The 16,277-nt window shown below is 40.2% G+C and overlaps 1 protein-coding gene across 1 annotated transcript in view; it reads left to right on the top strand.

Moving 5' to 3' along the window:
- Positions 1-6,030: 6,030 nt before the first annotated feature.
- The window catches only part of MTMR12 (myotubularin related protein 12), a gene marked incomplete at its 5' end in the record, with an annotated part of 24,710 nt that continues 14,463 nt past the window's right edge, over positions 6,031-16,277 (top strand). The window contains 8 exons of the mRNA XM_010152250.1: positions 6,031-6,093; positions 7,619-7,673; positions 8,320-8,459; positions 9,963-10,035; positions 11,228-11,358; positions 11,995-12,088; positions 14,987-15,110; positions 16,244-16,274. Coding sequence (XP_010150552.1) covers positions 6,031-6,093; positions 7,619-7,673; positions 8,320-8,459; positions 9,963-10,035; positions 11,228-11,358; positions 11,995-12,088; positions 14,987-15,110; positions 16,244-16,274 — 711 coding nt within the window. The remainder of the gene's footprint in view (positions 6,094-7,618; positions 7,674-8,319; positions 8,460-9,962; positions 10,036-11,227; positions 11,359-11,994; positions 12,089-14,986; positions 15,111-16,243; positions 16,275-16,277) is intronic.

Raw genomic sequence — 16,277 nt, 5'->3', positions numbered from 1 at the left:
AGCCTAAAAAATGTGGTTGGCTGGTCAGTTTTAAGCTGATTCTTTTTCTTGGTGCTTCACTGGAATTGTTTTTTGTAAGGCGTGACCAGGCGTCGGGCTGTCACTGACGGTTCAGCTCCTGAGGACTTTCCGGACATGTTTTTCAGTCCCTTGACATCGCTCCCAGCGTCTGCTCCGGCTTTGTAAACTCCCCGTTTGCAGTTCTGTCCCGGTGAATTCCCAGGTCTCTTTCCTTCGCAGCTCGATGCTGAACTCCGGGCTGTGCCTATCCTTCACGTTCTTCCTGTTGTCCTTGCACTTACTTGTTGTGACTTAGGTTGGCAGTTCGCTGAAGTGGCTTTAGACGCTGTTTGCTGAGGTCATGTGGGTAGCAGATGGTATTGGATCGGTGTTGTTACGCAGTATTCCTTCATTTTTATTCCCGGTAAACAGCTGTTTTGTAGGAAGGACCATCTTGCTGAAAACTAGCCATTTGTGGGGTTGGGTTTTTTCCCCTTCATACTTATTTGTATTCTCTGTCAAACTGTTTGTTCTTAATTGTTCAATTCTCTTGAGACCTTCTTAAGGAAGAGATTTTTGTCAGTTGTCTTAATTAGCACAGAGTTTATCACTGATAGGAGAGCCAGCTGCTTTCATTTTTCAGTGAAGCAGAGGTGACACTGTAGCGTTATTATGGATTGTCAGCTGTGCTGTTCAAAACGTGTCTTTGTTTTGTGGTAGCAACTCTGGGCTTGGATGTTCCCCCCTGCTGGCTTGCAGCTTCATCAGTTTACTTCAAAAGTTTTCTATCTTCTGTTTCCCAGTGCAAATGGACATAAATGATAGGTACTGATATTTCTGGAGTCAGCGAATCTATCTGTTCAAAGTCAGTCTTGAAATTTAGGAAAGTACACTATACAAATATGTTTTTTTCAAGGAACTGAATTGCAAAGGTAGGAACTTGGCTTGTTGGACTTACTGAAAGACACTTTGCCATGTAAATGAAGATGCTGGAAGATGAAAGCTTGCTGGAAAAAAATGGCCAGTGGGAAAAGGTACACATGAAATACATGTAGTACAGTAAGATACCAAATAATAAAGAGTTCTTTAACTTGATTGTAACTACAGTAATGCAACTCTTCAAATGTGATCCCAGTGGCTGCAGGAAGAACAACAAAGGCATTTAATGTTGGAAGGTGAAGATCTTAATGAAATAGCCCGAAGCACTAGAGCTTGCAGTCATTCACTCTTCATGTATTCATGTTTAACCATCTCCTTTATGCACTTGAAATTTAAGAATTTCATAGGCTCTTGCAGCAGAAGCTTTGAAATATAGACCCAACTGCTGCCACAGAATTGGTGTTTCTCTCGCACCTTTCACTGCTCAGAGAAACTGAGGTCTGATGGCAGTAGCCAGTAAAGCAAGTTAGCTCTTTGCTCTGTTGTGTAGTGCTCTCTTTTTTTCACAGCCTATGGCTCCCTTAATTGGATGAATACACAGGAAGCTAAAGACTTCAGTGGGTTTTATGAGCACTAAAAATACAACTTTAGATATGTGGTGAAACCTGTGAGGCTATCTGGGGATCTGGAAAAAGCACGTTGATTAGATATCCTAAAATAACCAGAAATGAGCATCCTTTAAGAACTGTATTCTGTATGCATGCAAGAAAGAACTTTCTGAACACAAATTTCTTTTATGTGTTAACTTTCATGTAGTTGGGTTTTAAAATTGAGGCTCTACAACTACAAGAGTGGAAATACTTCAGTCCCTCCGATGTGGAACATAGTTTGACCAAGTGGGAACTTTCTTTTCATCAAGACAGTCTAACTGCTGGCTGCCTGGGGAAGTGTTATAGGCAATGGGTATGTTTGAGTATCATGCTTCCTCTGGTAGACCCTGGCAAAAGGTGGGACACAGCAGTTCAGGGGCTTCATGAGCTTGAGGTTACATCTGGGTGGTGCTTGAGTTAATGGTGGACTTCTCCATGAGTTTATGGAGCTTTGCCTTGAATCTGTTTATACTTCTGACTTGCAACAGGGTTTTCTGGCAACCAGTACACAATACAGAGCAACGTAGTAGTGTTGCGCTGTAGTCGTCCTTGGTAGCCACCTCCAGATTCAGTGGGTTTGTCCTTGTTTGCCTCAAAAGTTGAGACCGTAAGCTGCTGCTTCTAGGTTAGGGCAGCTGTACAGTAAGACAGTGCAACAGGCAGAGCTGAATTGTGTGTTCTAGTCCCATCTTGTTTAGTCCATCCTCAGATACCTGAGGAATACTCTAAGTAATGTTTAGAAAAATAAAAGGAAGTTAGCTTTAAACTGCTGTTGGGGTTGGTTTATTTGAGTATGAAAAGAAACAGGAACTCTATTCATGTTAATATATGGAAAGATAGAAGTAAGGAGTGATCAGAAAATGCAGTTTATTAAAGGATCAGAAGTGATTTCCCCTGTGAAACTCCAGAATGTCTGGAAAAGTGGTGTTTTTGACATCTGACTAAATATAACCTAGTTATGCTCTGCTCTATGGAACCACAGATCAATCAGTGGTCTGTTGAGAGCGAGACTGTAGGATGTTGATATTAGTGACACACTTCCTCTCAGGATAGACTTGGCTACCCTGCAGGAAGTGGGGTGAATACTAGGGTATAAAAGTCAATGTTTTGACATGTGTGATCATCGACTAGGAATATTTGTCGATGGAGTCGTAGAAACAAAAACCAATGAATTACTCTAACTCTAATATTTAAAAACTGAAAACATTTACAAGGCTAACAGTCTGGATCGTAGTTTCCTTAAAAATATTAATTTGAATAAAAATGTGGATATTGCACTTTGAAACTTAATGTTACTTTTTGTGTGTGCGTTCTTAAAAGGTAAGTTCTTTATGTTAATTCTTACAGGATAATAGGTGTTGTATTAACCCTTAGACTGTAAGAGTTTGTTCTGCTTCGTGCTGCTTGTCCCTGAAACCTGGAGTGCACCTTGAGTTGTGAGGGTAGATTTCGCACCTCTTGTGCTTTGTCTCTCAAATTGTGCATTGCTGTTAGCTCGTGCTACAGTGTCATGTATCTGTAGTGTGTTCTGTAGTGGACATTTTTAAAATAGTACGGCCTGCCTTCTAAATGGGAGCGATGGAATTGAAGGGTTGGTGAAAGGAATAGGAGTTACCAAAGTGGACAGCTGGGCCCTGGACTGACGTGGGGGAAGCTGGGTGTTGAAGTCAGAGGAGATGGACAGGACAATGTAAGGAAAGAGGAAGGGATAAAAGATGAAAAGGACATGGAAAATATGTGCTATGATCTAACAGTCTCTTGGATAATGGAGCTGTGAAAGGAAGGAAAACAAGCATGTGGAGATTATTTTCAGCACTGTTAGTAAAGTGTAGTAAGTATCTCCTCTGGATTGTATGGCACACAGCATGAGCTTAGGCTTGTTTGATTGAGAAATCATCATTCTGAAAATACCAAGTATGTACTGTGGTTTGTTTCTGAATATGAAGTATATGCTAAATGTTTGCACAGGTATTTCCTTTTTTGCATGAAATTCCAGTGGAACTGGTGGACGTAAGTTTGATTTATTATCAGGAAGACTGTATTCCCTTGTTGGAGTACCACAACTAATAGGCAAATATTCCAGTATACAATTTGACTTTTGCAACTCATAGGTTTCCTATCTATACATTTCTCTATCTCGGGCCTCTGTTAGTCTTTTAATGTAGTATAAGTAAATAAAAAATGGATGTTCACAGCAAGCCTCACCATGGTGTAGACCTTTCCTGTGGAGAGATTGCTTGTGGAAAACTATATAATAACATTAGACTATCCTTTGTTCTCACAGCACTACTGTTTGCTGTCAGCCTTGAAAGGACGTACGTTTCAGCCAGTGCTCTAGAAACCCTGGAAGTGATAGCTAGTTATTCTGTTACTTGAATCCAATAAACAATTTTTTTCCCAGGATGTTAAGTAAAAATCTTGTTTTTCATTGTTGGAATTATCTCTAGCAAAAATATCTGCCTGTGGGGAAACGGAAACGTTACTGTGGGGTAGGGTTACAGCTTGCAGCGCGTAACTGGCAGCAGCAGACTGCGTGCTGTCTCTGCTGAGAGCGGTGAGCAACATCCAGCGTCAACAGGCCTGTATACGTCGTTTGCAATACTGATTAAAAAAATACATCCCATTTCCCTGACAAGATCAGAGTAATCTGGATGCTAGCATGCTGGGAATGGCTTTCACTTTTTACTCATTTTCTGCCCACCGTTGTTTACCTCCCTGTGGAGTGGGTGATCTCGCTGCCTTAACTCAGTCTCGCCCCACATGTGGTATCTCTTCTGTGCGTCAGCACTTGGGAAGGAGGTGTCTCCCCAGGCAGACTTGGGGGATCTATTTTAGCCTGTTTAAATATGTTTTTGGGGGAGAGATGATTGTAGTCCCTGGGTATTGCAAATCGTGCAGTTGTTCCCTATACCTGGGTAAAAACCAGGGAGCAGAGGTGAGCACTTCCTTAAGAAAAACGGTTTCTCCACTGTGCTGTGTCCCTGCTGTTGGAGCAGAAAACCTGCGAGGAGTCTGGTGTCTCCTTCCCCGAGCAGTTCATGCTTTTGCATAGTGTTAGCAGCTGAAGTTTGAGCTAAGGAGAAGGGTGACGCGTCAGCCTGCGGTTTTTGTGTGGTCTGGTACTCTGTCCTGTTACAGTGGATTATTTTGGGGTGTTACGATATTGCCTGCCGCTCCTTAACCTGGAGAAAGGAACGTAGCACAAGGTGAGTGCGCAGGTGGGAAGCATCTCTCAGAAGTTTGTAAAACCTTCAGCAAAGCTGAGGGCTTTGTTTCTATCCTTGCTGAGGCATTCCAGAATGATTTTTCCTCATGTTCATGATGTCCTATGGGATCTGCTTTTAGCTATTGCTGGCAGTAGGATTTCCTGTGTTGTATCTTGAGAAAGAAGTGCCAAGAGGCCACAGATGAAGAAGTATCTATCTGGAGGTATGCATGGCTTTCAGTGGTCATATATGGACGGTGCTTGCACGCTCAACTTCAACAAATGGTCAGAGGGTGAAGTTTCCTGAGGCCTGAGTGGATATAGTAGCTAGTGGAAGGGGAGAGACTTACTTCTGCTGCTGCCTTTTCTTTTGTTTCTGTGCTCATCTGACCTGTTGATGAGCCAGTTCTGCTAACAATAGGCAATAACAACAAAACCAAATGTAGCACAAGTACAGACTTTCCAGCTGATCTGAGGAAGCGGATTACCTCACCACCTAGTCAGGCAAACCAGGGATAAAAGGAGTGGGTGGGTGAGTATGAACTGTGTGACTGTTTAAAGGGGTGTTGAGGAGCGTGCATTTTAGTGTCAGCAGGCTCCTAAGTTAGGACTAAGATCTGTGTTCCCAAAAGCTGAAATCCATTAGAAAAAATAAACAGTAGAGATGTTAGCCAAACTTACGGGTTCCTGCACAACTTGCACTGACTCACAGTGAGTTAACAACTTTTCCTCATAAAGAGCTTTGCCTTCTCTGTTAAAAGAGCAACTAAAAAATGTGACATTAGTACAATTTAATGTATTTTAATATCCTCTCTTGGAAAATGAGCGCAGCAGCATGGATTCTACAGCAATATTTGTGGCTTGCATTCTAGCCAACCCTAGTGCGTATGAATGAAAACTGTCTTTAAAATATTTATGGTTTTATCACGGGCATACAAATGCACACTTTCAAGTAGAACTCTCCTGGAGGCTCCGCTCTTGGGAGCTGTTGTATGCTGTAGTAATTCTGGCGCTTCAGTTCATGGGGGGCTCCGTCAACAAAGGGTGAAACTGGACTTTACAAGCTGACCCCTATGTTTGACAGAGGTCTCTATTCTCCAGTGATGCTATTTAATTAAAATTCTAATTCCTTTCAGAAGGTAACCAATTTAACTTGTAACAAAAACCCAAACCACTTGTTCAAAACTATTTGCTGCTGTCTCACCTGTTACAAAAGCTTCACTGCATTTTAACGAATGGATGTAAGCTCAAAGAACTTATCTGGGGTCAAATACTATTTTTTTTTTTATTGCTCAGGTATATGAGCCAACACTAGCAATAAGTATGAACATTCAAGCAGTGGTTATTACATGCTTTATGGTATGTCCCAAAGTGAAAGTTACTGGGAACACACCTCGTTAGTACACTGCTTTACTGTTCTGTGGCAGTGATTGTTGGCATATAGCTTGTGAGCAAGCAGTGTCACATTTAGCTGCACACGAATAGTGACAGTACAAGGTGTAGGTACAAAGGCGCTAGTAAACCCAGAGTTTAGCTTAGAGCTACCAGTGGTGAAGAGACAACATTGATTGAAAGCGTATGTAGGTATTCTCTGAATACAGGGGTGTTTCAGCTTGAGCCATGTTTGCATCCTAACCTACCTAGCTGACAAGCGTGACCTTTGATTGAAATTTACTTGTACAACATCAAGACTTGTAATTCTCTGCCTTTGACTTCTGTTTTGTTTTCTGCACTAGCTGCCAGCTGTAGTTAGATCTCTTTCTTCACACCACTGACACTTTCATTTTACAACCTTTGTCTCTTTTCAACCTGTTTCCTGCTGGTTTTAGTTTTCTGTGCAGCCTGCAGGTTTTGTTTTGGGTCTTCTGAGTGTTGAGTGCAAGTGTTTATATGAATGGCAAAGGGGGGTGGGGAGTGGTGTGTATTTTTATGCTGTCAGGGGCTTTTGTTTCTCTGTATTTAATCCAACAAAACTGTTATTGCTTACATCGCCTTTTGATTGCTCACCTTGATTTGCAGTATCTGACTCTGGATGCTGGTGACAAACTAAAATTAGCCGCTTACTGCTGTGGCCCCGGGGGTGGTTCCAGTTAACTAATCGTTTTCCAGAAAGATTCTAGTGCTTGTGAAGTGATTTGGACTCGGAGAAGAAGGTCTCAACTGGCTGAGCAGGAAGGGGGTAGCATGTACTCTAGTTTAATAGTGTTTTGGCTGGAGATTTTAGCCCAGCTGTCAGTGCCTCAAGGCTAGAGTAAGTCATACTGAGAATTTAATAGGTTTGTTATGTGCAATTTGGGTCCAAACTAAGGGATATCCCGTGACTGGTTTTACCTCTTGGCACTGAGATTCTGAAATCCTTTTTCCTATAATCTTGGAAGTACAGTTTTAAGTTTTGTACTTCGATTGCAATATTATGTGTGAGAATCAGAAGCTGATAGTGAAGGATGAAGCTTGAAAAACTGAAAGGGTACATTAGAGACAAATATTAAGTCATATGTGGAAAAGCTTATGAATGAACTCTGGGAAATGGTGCTGTAATACTAAGTTTATATGTATCCATTTACATGTCTTGAGAGAACTTAAGTATTGGTAATGCTGTATTTTGTCACACCAATAATGCATTTCCTTTTTTGTGTTCACAACTGCATGTAACTGGCACAGTGGGTGTCAAGCCACTGACTTTATCATTTAGCTGGCAGACTACTGATCTTTAGTGGAAGGAGTATGTTGCAACTTATTCTCCTCAACTTAGGAAGGTTTTTCCTTAATTTTAATTTGCCTGTTTGCTAGAATGTGAGGATTTTATAAGGGAGCCTGCTGTTATTTATAGCATGTGTTGAAGGTGTGATCTTTGCAAAGTAATAATTATTCTTTCTCTCTTTAGGAAATACACATAAAAGAACCCATAGAAAAGGAAGTAAATCCTCGCCTATTACCAGGTAACTGCTGTATATTGTATTATAATGTAAACAGTATTTAAATATTCCCATGTCTGTAGCAAACACTCATATGACATCAGTGTCTCAAGCAGTAAGGAAGTTTTGGTGTAACCACCTACACAGGTTGAAATGTTTTAAATAGCTGTATCTGCATGGTTGTTGGAAAAAAAACCTGTAAGAATTTCAATTTTTACTGAACACAGTATCTTCAAGTAAGTGGCATGTGGAGAACTGTTTATACTTCAGTTTTCCCTGTTTAGCAATAAGGAAAATTGGAACAGTTTTCAGCGTGTTTATGAACTACTCTTCAGTGCACTTTGGTTTTTCTTTCTGAGTACACACTCATGTGGTTGCTCTTTGCATCTCTATGTGGTGTTCTCCTACCACTTAAGAGTAGGCCATGGTACAGGTGCCTCTGGTTACGGAACTGCAGTCTTGAGTAATGTTAATAACCTGGAAAGTTCTCAGTGGAATCAGCTGATTCCAGGAGCTGCCTCTTAGCCTCTTTGTGTAACAGTGATGAAACATCTTCAGACATACTGTTTTGAGTGGTGGTCAGGAAGTCAATGCTGAGTTTAAGGTAACAGTTGAAATAATGCAATTATAAATGACAGTTATGTTGCAAGTCGGTGTTTCTTCTGTACAGGTGAACTGCTGCTTTGCGAGGCAAACACAGTGTACAAGTATATACAAGAAGATGGGTCAAACCGTGGCACCTGTGGGAAACTTGTATGCACAAACTTCAAGATTGCTTTCCTTGACGATGATTCTGCTTCAGATGATAATGTAGGAATACAAGTCTTCTGATTATGACCAAACAGGCTCTGAAGACATATAGTGTCTCTGACTAAATAATCTTATCTTTCCTTTATACAAGGGTACAGAATGAACATAGATTTTATGAAAAGTTTTAATGGCTGCAGACTAATTTCAATTAGACTTCACCTGCTTGGTCTATGTAGATCCTTCCTCAAGCTTTGTTTGGTTAAAAATCAGCACAAGCCTGTGTGCAGACTCTTACATTAGACATAGTTTTTCACTATACCTTGTGAACTGGTAATTTTGTGAAGCTTAAGTTAAAAAAAAAGAATTATCAACTAAATCAACAAATCTTTTGGTGTAGGTGCTCAAATTGAGCTGTCAAAGGAGAAATGCCACACCTTTTTTTTTTTTTAATGTGCCTAAGCATCTGGAAGAGTCTGGTCCATTTAGGTGGTAAAAATGGAGAGCTTAGTATATGGCTCTCGAGTGCAAGGCAGTCTTGACAGTGAAGAATAATGAGAATATGATTTGAGACACATTGATTGTAGTCGGAATCTTCTTGGGGTAAAATTTCAGGGAGCTTTAACATTTAACTAAGGATTCTGCTGCTAAATATGGAGTTCTGGACCTTCTGGAATTAACTGGTCAAAGCTGCAGGTCCCTTTTCACAGATCACATGAGGTTCATGCTGAAGTTGGTAGTGACCATGGTAATTTCTGTTCCATCACTAACTTTCAGTCTTGGGTTTATAACTTGCCAAGTCGACTATATTTCTCTTAACAAAAGCTCAGTATTAGCCACTGATTCAGAGTAGTGCAGACCTGGAAATAACCTGAATGAGGTTAACTGTTCACAGCTGTCTTCATGTAGAATGTAATCTGCTGATGTACCTCAACTATTGTACATCAGTCTTCTGCTAATAATATTTAACACAAGTGTTTAATTGTGGGATCACTCAAAGACAATTTTTAACTCTGAAGTCATGGAATGATAAGTGTGAATGGAGCCCCAAGTCACTTCAAGTTTGGCAAAACAGTAGATAAGAGAATTGGGTTATGTGTCTTCAGTTTACCCAGTGATAAATCTGGCTGTTATGTTGGAATGTTCTTGGGATAGTTGTTCTTTTAAGAGAGTTTCTATTTCCTGCCAGGTTCCCATAGCAAGGAAACTTGTCATAAAAGGGCTTGGATTACATCAAGTTACTGTATTTCCTGTTTACTGCAATGATTCTAGTTTGAAAAGTGACTCTCAGTAGAAGTGCATGCTTTGAAGCTATTTGAAAAGTAAAAACTCTATTTACATTTCAGGGATAGTTGAGACTTAAAACTGGATCTGCAGTTTATAAATAATGCCTGTGTAGCCTGCATCTGTCTGTATTTTACTAATTGTTCTTCAGTGTTCTGTCTTACACAGCTTATAAGTAGTAATGCTGGTATTGAAAAAGGTCTGAATACAGTCTTGTGAGTAGGTGCACCTGCTTAGCAGTGTGAGATTTCTAAGAATTTCTTTTTTTTTTTCATGTTCCAGGAGCCACAGTTTAAGAATAAGATTGTGGGAGAAAACGACATAACGCTACAATGCGTAGATCAAATCTATGGAGGTAGGTCAGCTTTCTCCTTATCGTTTAACATGCCTCACGCTTCTATGTGTCTTGCAGTGCTGGTGCTCTTTGTCACCTTTTTTAGAAAACCGATCCAGTTGTCACTTTGAAAACTAGGTATAGGTAGTCTGGAAATAACAGCTGTTATATTTAATGATGAAATGACAGAAATCTGTCAGAATCTAGTCTTATCCTTCAAGCTTGTCAAAGCTACATTTTGATTAATTATCTTGCTGGGACAGACAAAACAATTCCTTCAAAATGTCATGATTCAAAGCAGAGTGTAGACTGAAAAGTCTCTGAAGATTGGTGTACAAGGATCTTCCAGTGTATCAGCTATTTCGATTAAGTGAAGTGAACATCTTCATATTAAGCAGTAGCACTGCAGAGTACAGGTACCAAATTCCCAAGCAATACCTTTTGCTTGTCTAAGGGAACTTTGGTTTATGAGATTCGTGATGTCCTCAAAATATCAGAGGAGATGTAAATTAAAACCTCAGTTTCTAAGTAAATTGAGTGTTTTGCAGGGCTTACAAGCATGCCTGTATTGCTAAGAAAAGTAAATGAGAATGGGGCTGCTAATTTGTAGTGGGGAAGGCTTTATTGAGAACCCTGACTTTGGACTAGTTAGGGTATTCAGAGTATTGATGAATGGCAGTGTGGATTCATGAAGGACTGGACTACGGGGAGACTAGTGGATTCTGGTTATAAAACACTATTTAGTTCCACATACAGGGGCTTAGCTGGCAGCACTTGAAGTTGTGAAGTGGTACATCCTCAAACGGAAGTGAACAAAACACTCTTGAGGTGGGGGTTTTATGGTGGTTAGGAAAAAAAAAAAGTAACTTCAGAGCTTAGAACGATCTTGGTTGTTGGGGACTTTCCCTCAGGCAAAACTGCTTAATTATGCATCTCAAAACTTTGAACTTACTGTGCAGTCAGAATGTGAACAGAAATAATCACTGAGCAGCTGGCTTGCTGTAGTTCGGTTTCTCCCTTTGAGTGGTTTAAAAAAAACGATACTGTATTAGCACAAGAGCTAGCCATTCTGTTGTAGGATCCTTGTTTTGACTTGCTCAGGCTTGGGCTTGAATTAGTTTCTTGAGAATTCAGAAAAATCAAACTGAGATAGATTTATCACCTGATGGCAAAGTTATTTTTGATTTTTGCTTAGACTTTTTTAATTTTGCAGTTTATGATGAGAAAAAGAAACTTCTAACTGGACAACTGAGAAAATACCCAGAGAAGCTAATTATCTACTGTAAAGACCTTAGGGTATTTAATTTTTGCCTGAGATACACAAAAGAAGAGGAAGTGAAAAGAGTAAGTATGGTAACTTAATTTGTTTTTCTTTAAGCGTGGTGTTGGGTGTTAAGTTGTGGAGGTGAGAGAAGGATGAAATTTACCCTGAGAGATCCCTTAAACTTTTCTGATCTTTCCCAGCTGAGAAAGTAAGGCTTTGATTTCTAGTTAACCTTAGTCATCAAACATCATTATGTAGTGCAGTTAAAAAGATCAGATGCACTGGCTCCTTGAAGAAAACTGGGGCTTGAGAGTACTACACAAGATCAGCTTCTGCTCAGGCAAACTTGTAAAGCTGTTGTTTGACCCGATTTTAATACGTTTTGGACTTCAGCCTTTTTCATATGAAATCAGTTATTTTCCTGATAACTTTGGTTCTTTTGACAGGTTAATCTGAACTCTGAACTAGGAGTCTGCTACCTTTATTTAAATTAATGAGTAATTCTGGAAGTTGAATGGATGTAATACTTTTCATTAAGCCAAGTAGGCATGGTCTCTTGCAGACGATGGAGGTGGCTTTCTAAAAGTCAGTCTTCAGCTGTTGGGGGTAGAACCCATTGAACAATTTTGTTTAAAACCTGGAAGATGGGGTAAAAACACCTAAGTTTTTTACACTGACAGTCTGTGTTTGGGTGTTAATTTTTGGTCCTTTCCTAGATCGTCAGTGGTATAGTTCATCATAGCCAGACTCCTAAGCTGCTTAAACGCTTGTTTCTGTTCTCTTATGCATCAGCTGCCCCAAACAACACAGGTAAATGTTTTTTCTATTTTTGAGTTGTATATGTTGCATACTGTTAGTTCCATAATCAGTCTGGCACACTTAGTAGCTGAGTTTGTGCTCCGTTTATGACTGCCCTGCTGTCGGGTAGCCTCAGAATATTAGTTTTTTTCTCTTGTTATGCATTGTTAGACTTGCTGCTAAAAAAAAAAAAAATCTCTAAAATTTTCTACTGCTGTTTTCTGTCTCTGTGTAGTTGCACAGAAACTTTCCAAGCAAGAGCAGCGTCACTGAGTTGAAAACTGTGATAAATTTGTGCAAATGTTTTTCATGTGCTTCTGGCTAGAGTGCTCTCATCTAGAAAATATTTTGCTTATTTTATCAATGTGTTTTCTGTACAATTGCAGTGAACCAAACTTCCTTCTCTTAATTCTTAAATTATTATATTTTCAGTGGCATCTGACAAAGTATTTCCCTTTTTGCTCTTATTTGCAAGCTATCTGCTTCTCCCAGGCAACTCTAAAAAAGCATAGGTTTGCATAGTAAGATTCCAGCAGACATCTGACTTCCTCTTATAGTTGTCATTGCATAATCTTCCCACTTGATCAAACTTGGCTGAATAATATAATATAGTAAGCTGCAAAATTTGGGATAAAGTTGTCAGTGCACTTCCTAGCATTTCATAGTTCAGACTTTAACTGAAGTAACAGCACTGTTTTGAATTAGGAGCCTGACTTGAATTAGGATTCTTATTTCACTGGGAACACCTGTTCCTTTTACAGAGCGAAGTTTTGATGTACCCAAGGTTAATCAGACACTTATTGAAATATGTCATGCAATTACAGAATCATTGAGGTTAGGAGAAACCTCTAGAGATCGTTTATTTGTGTTCCTATCCATCGCCCCGTGTTTAGAGAAGGATTAACTACAGCAAGCTTCCCAGGGTCATGGCCAGTTGGTGTTTTGAATGTCTCCAAGGACTGAGATTCCACAACATCTCTGGACTGCCTGTTTCATTATTTGACCATCCTGATAGTAAAAAGGTGTATTGTCATGTTTAAATGGGATCTGCTGTAGTTCAGCTTATGTACACTGCCTTTTGTTGTGTCACTGGATACCACTGAGTCTAAATCAGTCTTCTTTACTTCCCTCCCCTGCTTCCACCCCCAGTCGGGTGTTTATACACACTGCCAAGATTTCTTGCACCTCTCTGTCCCTGACAAGCCTTCTCTTCTCCAGGGTCTGTCTCTCCTCATATCAGGTGCTTGAAGCCCTTTAATGACCTTAACTGGACTTGTTCCAGCAGACCTGTGCCTGTCCTGTGCTGAGGAGCCCAGCACTGGACACAGCACTCCAGGCGTGGCCTCTCCAATCCTGATCTGAGATCAACAGTCACCTCACCCAGTCTGTAGGCAATAGCTTTCCTAATACAGCCTGAGAATACGCTGGCTGCCTTTGCGGCAAGGGCACGTTGCTGGCTCAGGTAGTTTCTGCAGGCTTCATCTATAACTGGGGTGCAGTTTGAACTGCAGACATCGGAAAGACTAAGCTTTTCCAGGTAGAGACTAAGCAAATATGGGAGAAGCCTAGTCTTTGTAGAAACTTTGAAGTGTTGTACCAGAATTCTTTCATATTTTAATAACTGTCTTCAGTAATAAATGCTTAGGTCTCATTCTTCATGAATTTGTTGCAGGACAAACTAAGACTTTACAAATTGGGGTTTATGCTTCTTCTGGTCTGATACTTTTAAAATCTTAACTTGTCCCTTAGAGCTCATTATTAATGTTCTGTTTCCAGCTGTAAATATTTCACTACCTTATCTTCTTACAGTGGAGGGTTTCAACTTTCTCCAAGGAGACCTCATTGCAGCTTTCCAGTATCTGAAGGGGGCCTACAAGGGTACTGGGAGGCGACTTTTTACAAGAGCCTGTAGTGATAGGACAAGGGGTAATGGGTATAAATTGAAATCAGGGAGGTTTAGATTAGATATCAGGAAGAAATTCTTCATAGAGGGGGCGGTGAGGCACTGGCACAGGTTGCCCAGAGATGTTGTGGATGCCCCATCCCTGGAAGTGTTCAAGGCCAGGCTGGATGAGGCTTGGAGCAACCTGGTCTAGTGGAAGGTGTCCCTGCCCATGGCAGGGGGGTTGGAACTGGATGGTCTTTAAGGTCCCTTCCAACCCTAACCATTCTATGATTCTATAACTTACCATTGTATCTTCTGAGGAAATTCTAGCTCTTTTTGGTATCTCACTGTTAGCTGATGTTGCAGGATACTTAATTATGATGTGTGTCTAAAACTATTGGCTTTGCTCCATAAATTATATGGCTGTTATACAGAATCTGAGGTTAAATCAACCTGCTGTTGTAACTTGCTGAGATGGCTAAATAGAAATACAGGAAAAGTTCTTAGTTGAAATGATTAAGGCTGAATTGCTGTAATCAGTGTTCTGCTTTCATCAAGTGCCTGAAATGTTCTATTCAGTGCAAAGCTCCTATCCATGATGAAAGAATGAACTTTAAATGAAATGCAATATCTGAATTGCAGAAAGGTTTTTGGTATGATTGTTACTTCTGCATTTAAGTCTATATTATTAGATGCCAGTCAGCTGCGGTAGTATACAGTAGTATTTGCTGCACAGCATCCTATGGTTTCGGTTGGATGCAAGGACAGCTTCAACCCTATGGAAGTTCCATAAGAACTGATTAGGATCTGTAAGAGAAACTATTCCCGAAGTTACTAATTAAAGCAGTATTTGACCAGACAGAAGCAGCGTGTTGTACAAAGGCACTTTATCTTTGACTCAAGGCTTTCTGTGCATAAGAGGTTTTGCTTGCCTACCTTAATGAAAACTATCCACTTGATTTAGGAATGTTTTCATCTTGGAATTCCTCATAGTCTGTGAAGTTAACACTATTGATATTTGACAGATGGAAGAAACCAAACGGTGATGTTTGATACTCTAGAGGACTGGCGTGACGAGTTAGAGCGGACCAAAGGGAATGTGAAATACAAAGCAGTGACTACTAATGAAGGCTACAGAGTCTCTGAAAAGTGAGCTTGCACTGGTTAATAGTGAACTTTGGATATACATCGCATTAAGATTTGCAAAATTCAGTGCTACCTTTGCTGAGCATTACACAGGTGCTTAGCATTTATCTAGGATCTGTTTTCCATTTTGAATTACAGGATACTTTGATTTGGGACCTCAGGAGGTCATATTACACAAGACCTGCTCAAGCAAGGTTAACTTCAACATTAGGTCAGGCTACTCAGGACCTTGGTCAGTCAAGCTTTGAATAGGTCTCGGTGTGGAGAATACTGCCTTAAAATGGAATAGAAAATATGTAGGCCTGGTACCTACACTTCTGTCATACTTACTGGTTAGGATGACATTTTCTCAGTTCTGTACCTTCACTCCAGTAAAATTTCAAGTTTCATGCACTTGAGGTTTTCTGTTATTCTGGGTGGTGAAAGAGTAACTGGTTTAAGGTATATCTGCAAGATGGGATGTATACTTCTACCAGTTTAGCTAAGTAGGATCTGTTGGTGAACCCTTTAGGATGTATACAAGACTTTGTGCACTACTGTTGTTTGTTCAGGGTAGTCAAATCCTGTAAGGTTTTATGGACCCTGGAAACAAACACTGATGTTCTGAAAAGTCTTAACCTCAGCCTGGGTCCCTCAAGACAGTTGTAGAGTAAATGGTTAAGTACTTACCTGTGTTGCCTTTGTGGGCCTTGAACGCAGTGTTGGCTGGTGATTCATGGTATATTGACATCCTTGAACTAGGATGCAAACTTCTTACAAGACATGGGAACAGAACTAGTTGTCTAATAGTACAAGGGTGTCCTTTGAAACAGCGAAGAGCGAGGGAACCAAGGCAGTCTTAACAATCAGTCTTAGATGGTACGATTCAATGCAGGACTTAATTGCAGCCTTGGAAAGGCAGGGGAATGTTGCAGTGAAAATAATGAACAGCTCAGGATTGGAACAAAATACCTTATCTGGGTGAAAAGGAGGGTGTTGAGGACAACATAATTATCTAGTAGGAAGGATGATTGGAACTGTAAGAGTGAATATATAATTAGCATGTGGGCTAGAACAATCTCCAAGCTCCTTTTATTGATGATAGGTGTTCTTTTTTCAGTTTTGAAGTGCAAGAAACTCTCTTTTTGTTATCTTAGGCTGCCTTTGTATTTTGTGGTTCCCATATGCGTT

The sequence above is a fragment of the Eurypyga helias genome, unplaced genomic scaffold (assembly GCF_000690775.1).
Source record: "Eurypyga helias isolate BGI_N326 unplaced genomic scaffold, ASM69077v1 scaffold13185, whole genome shotgun sequence".
In the NCBI taxonomy this organism is placed as follows: Eukaryota; Metazoa; Chordata; class Aves; order Eurypygiformes; family Eurypygidae; genus Eurypyga; species Eurypyga helias.
Note: the sequence above shows the minus strand (reverse complement) of the source record. Positions and strands in the feature narration are given on the sequence as shown.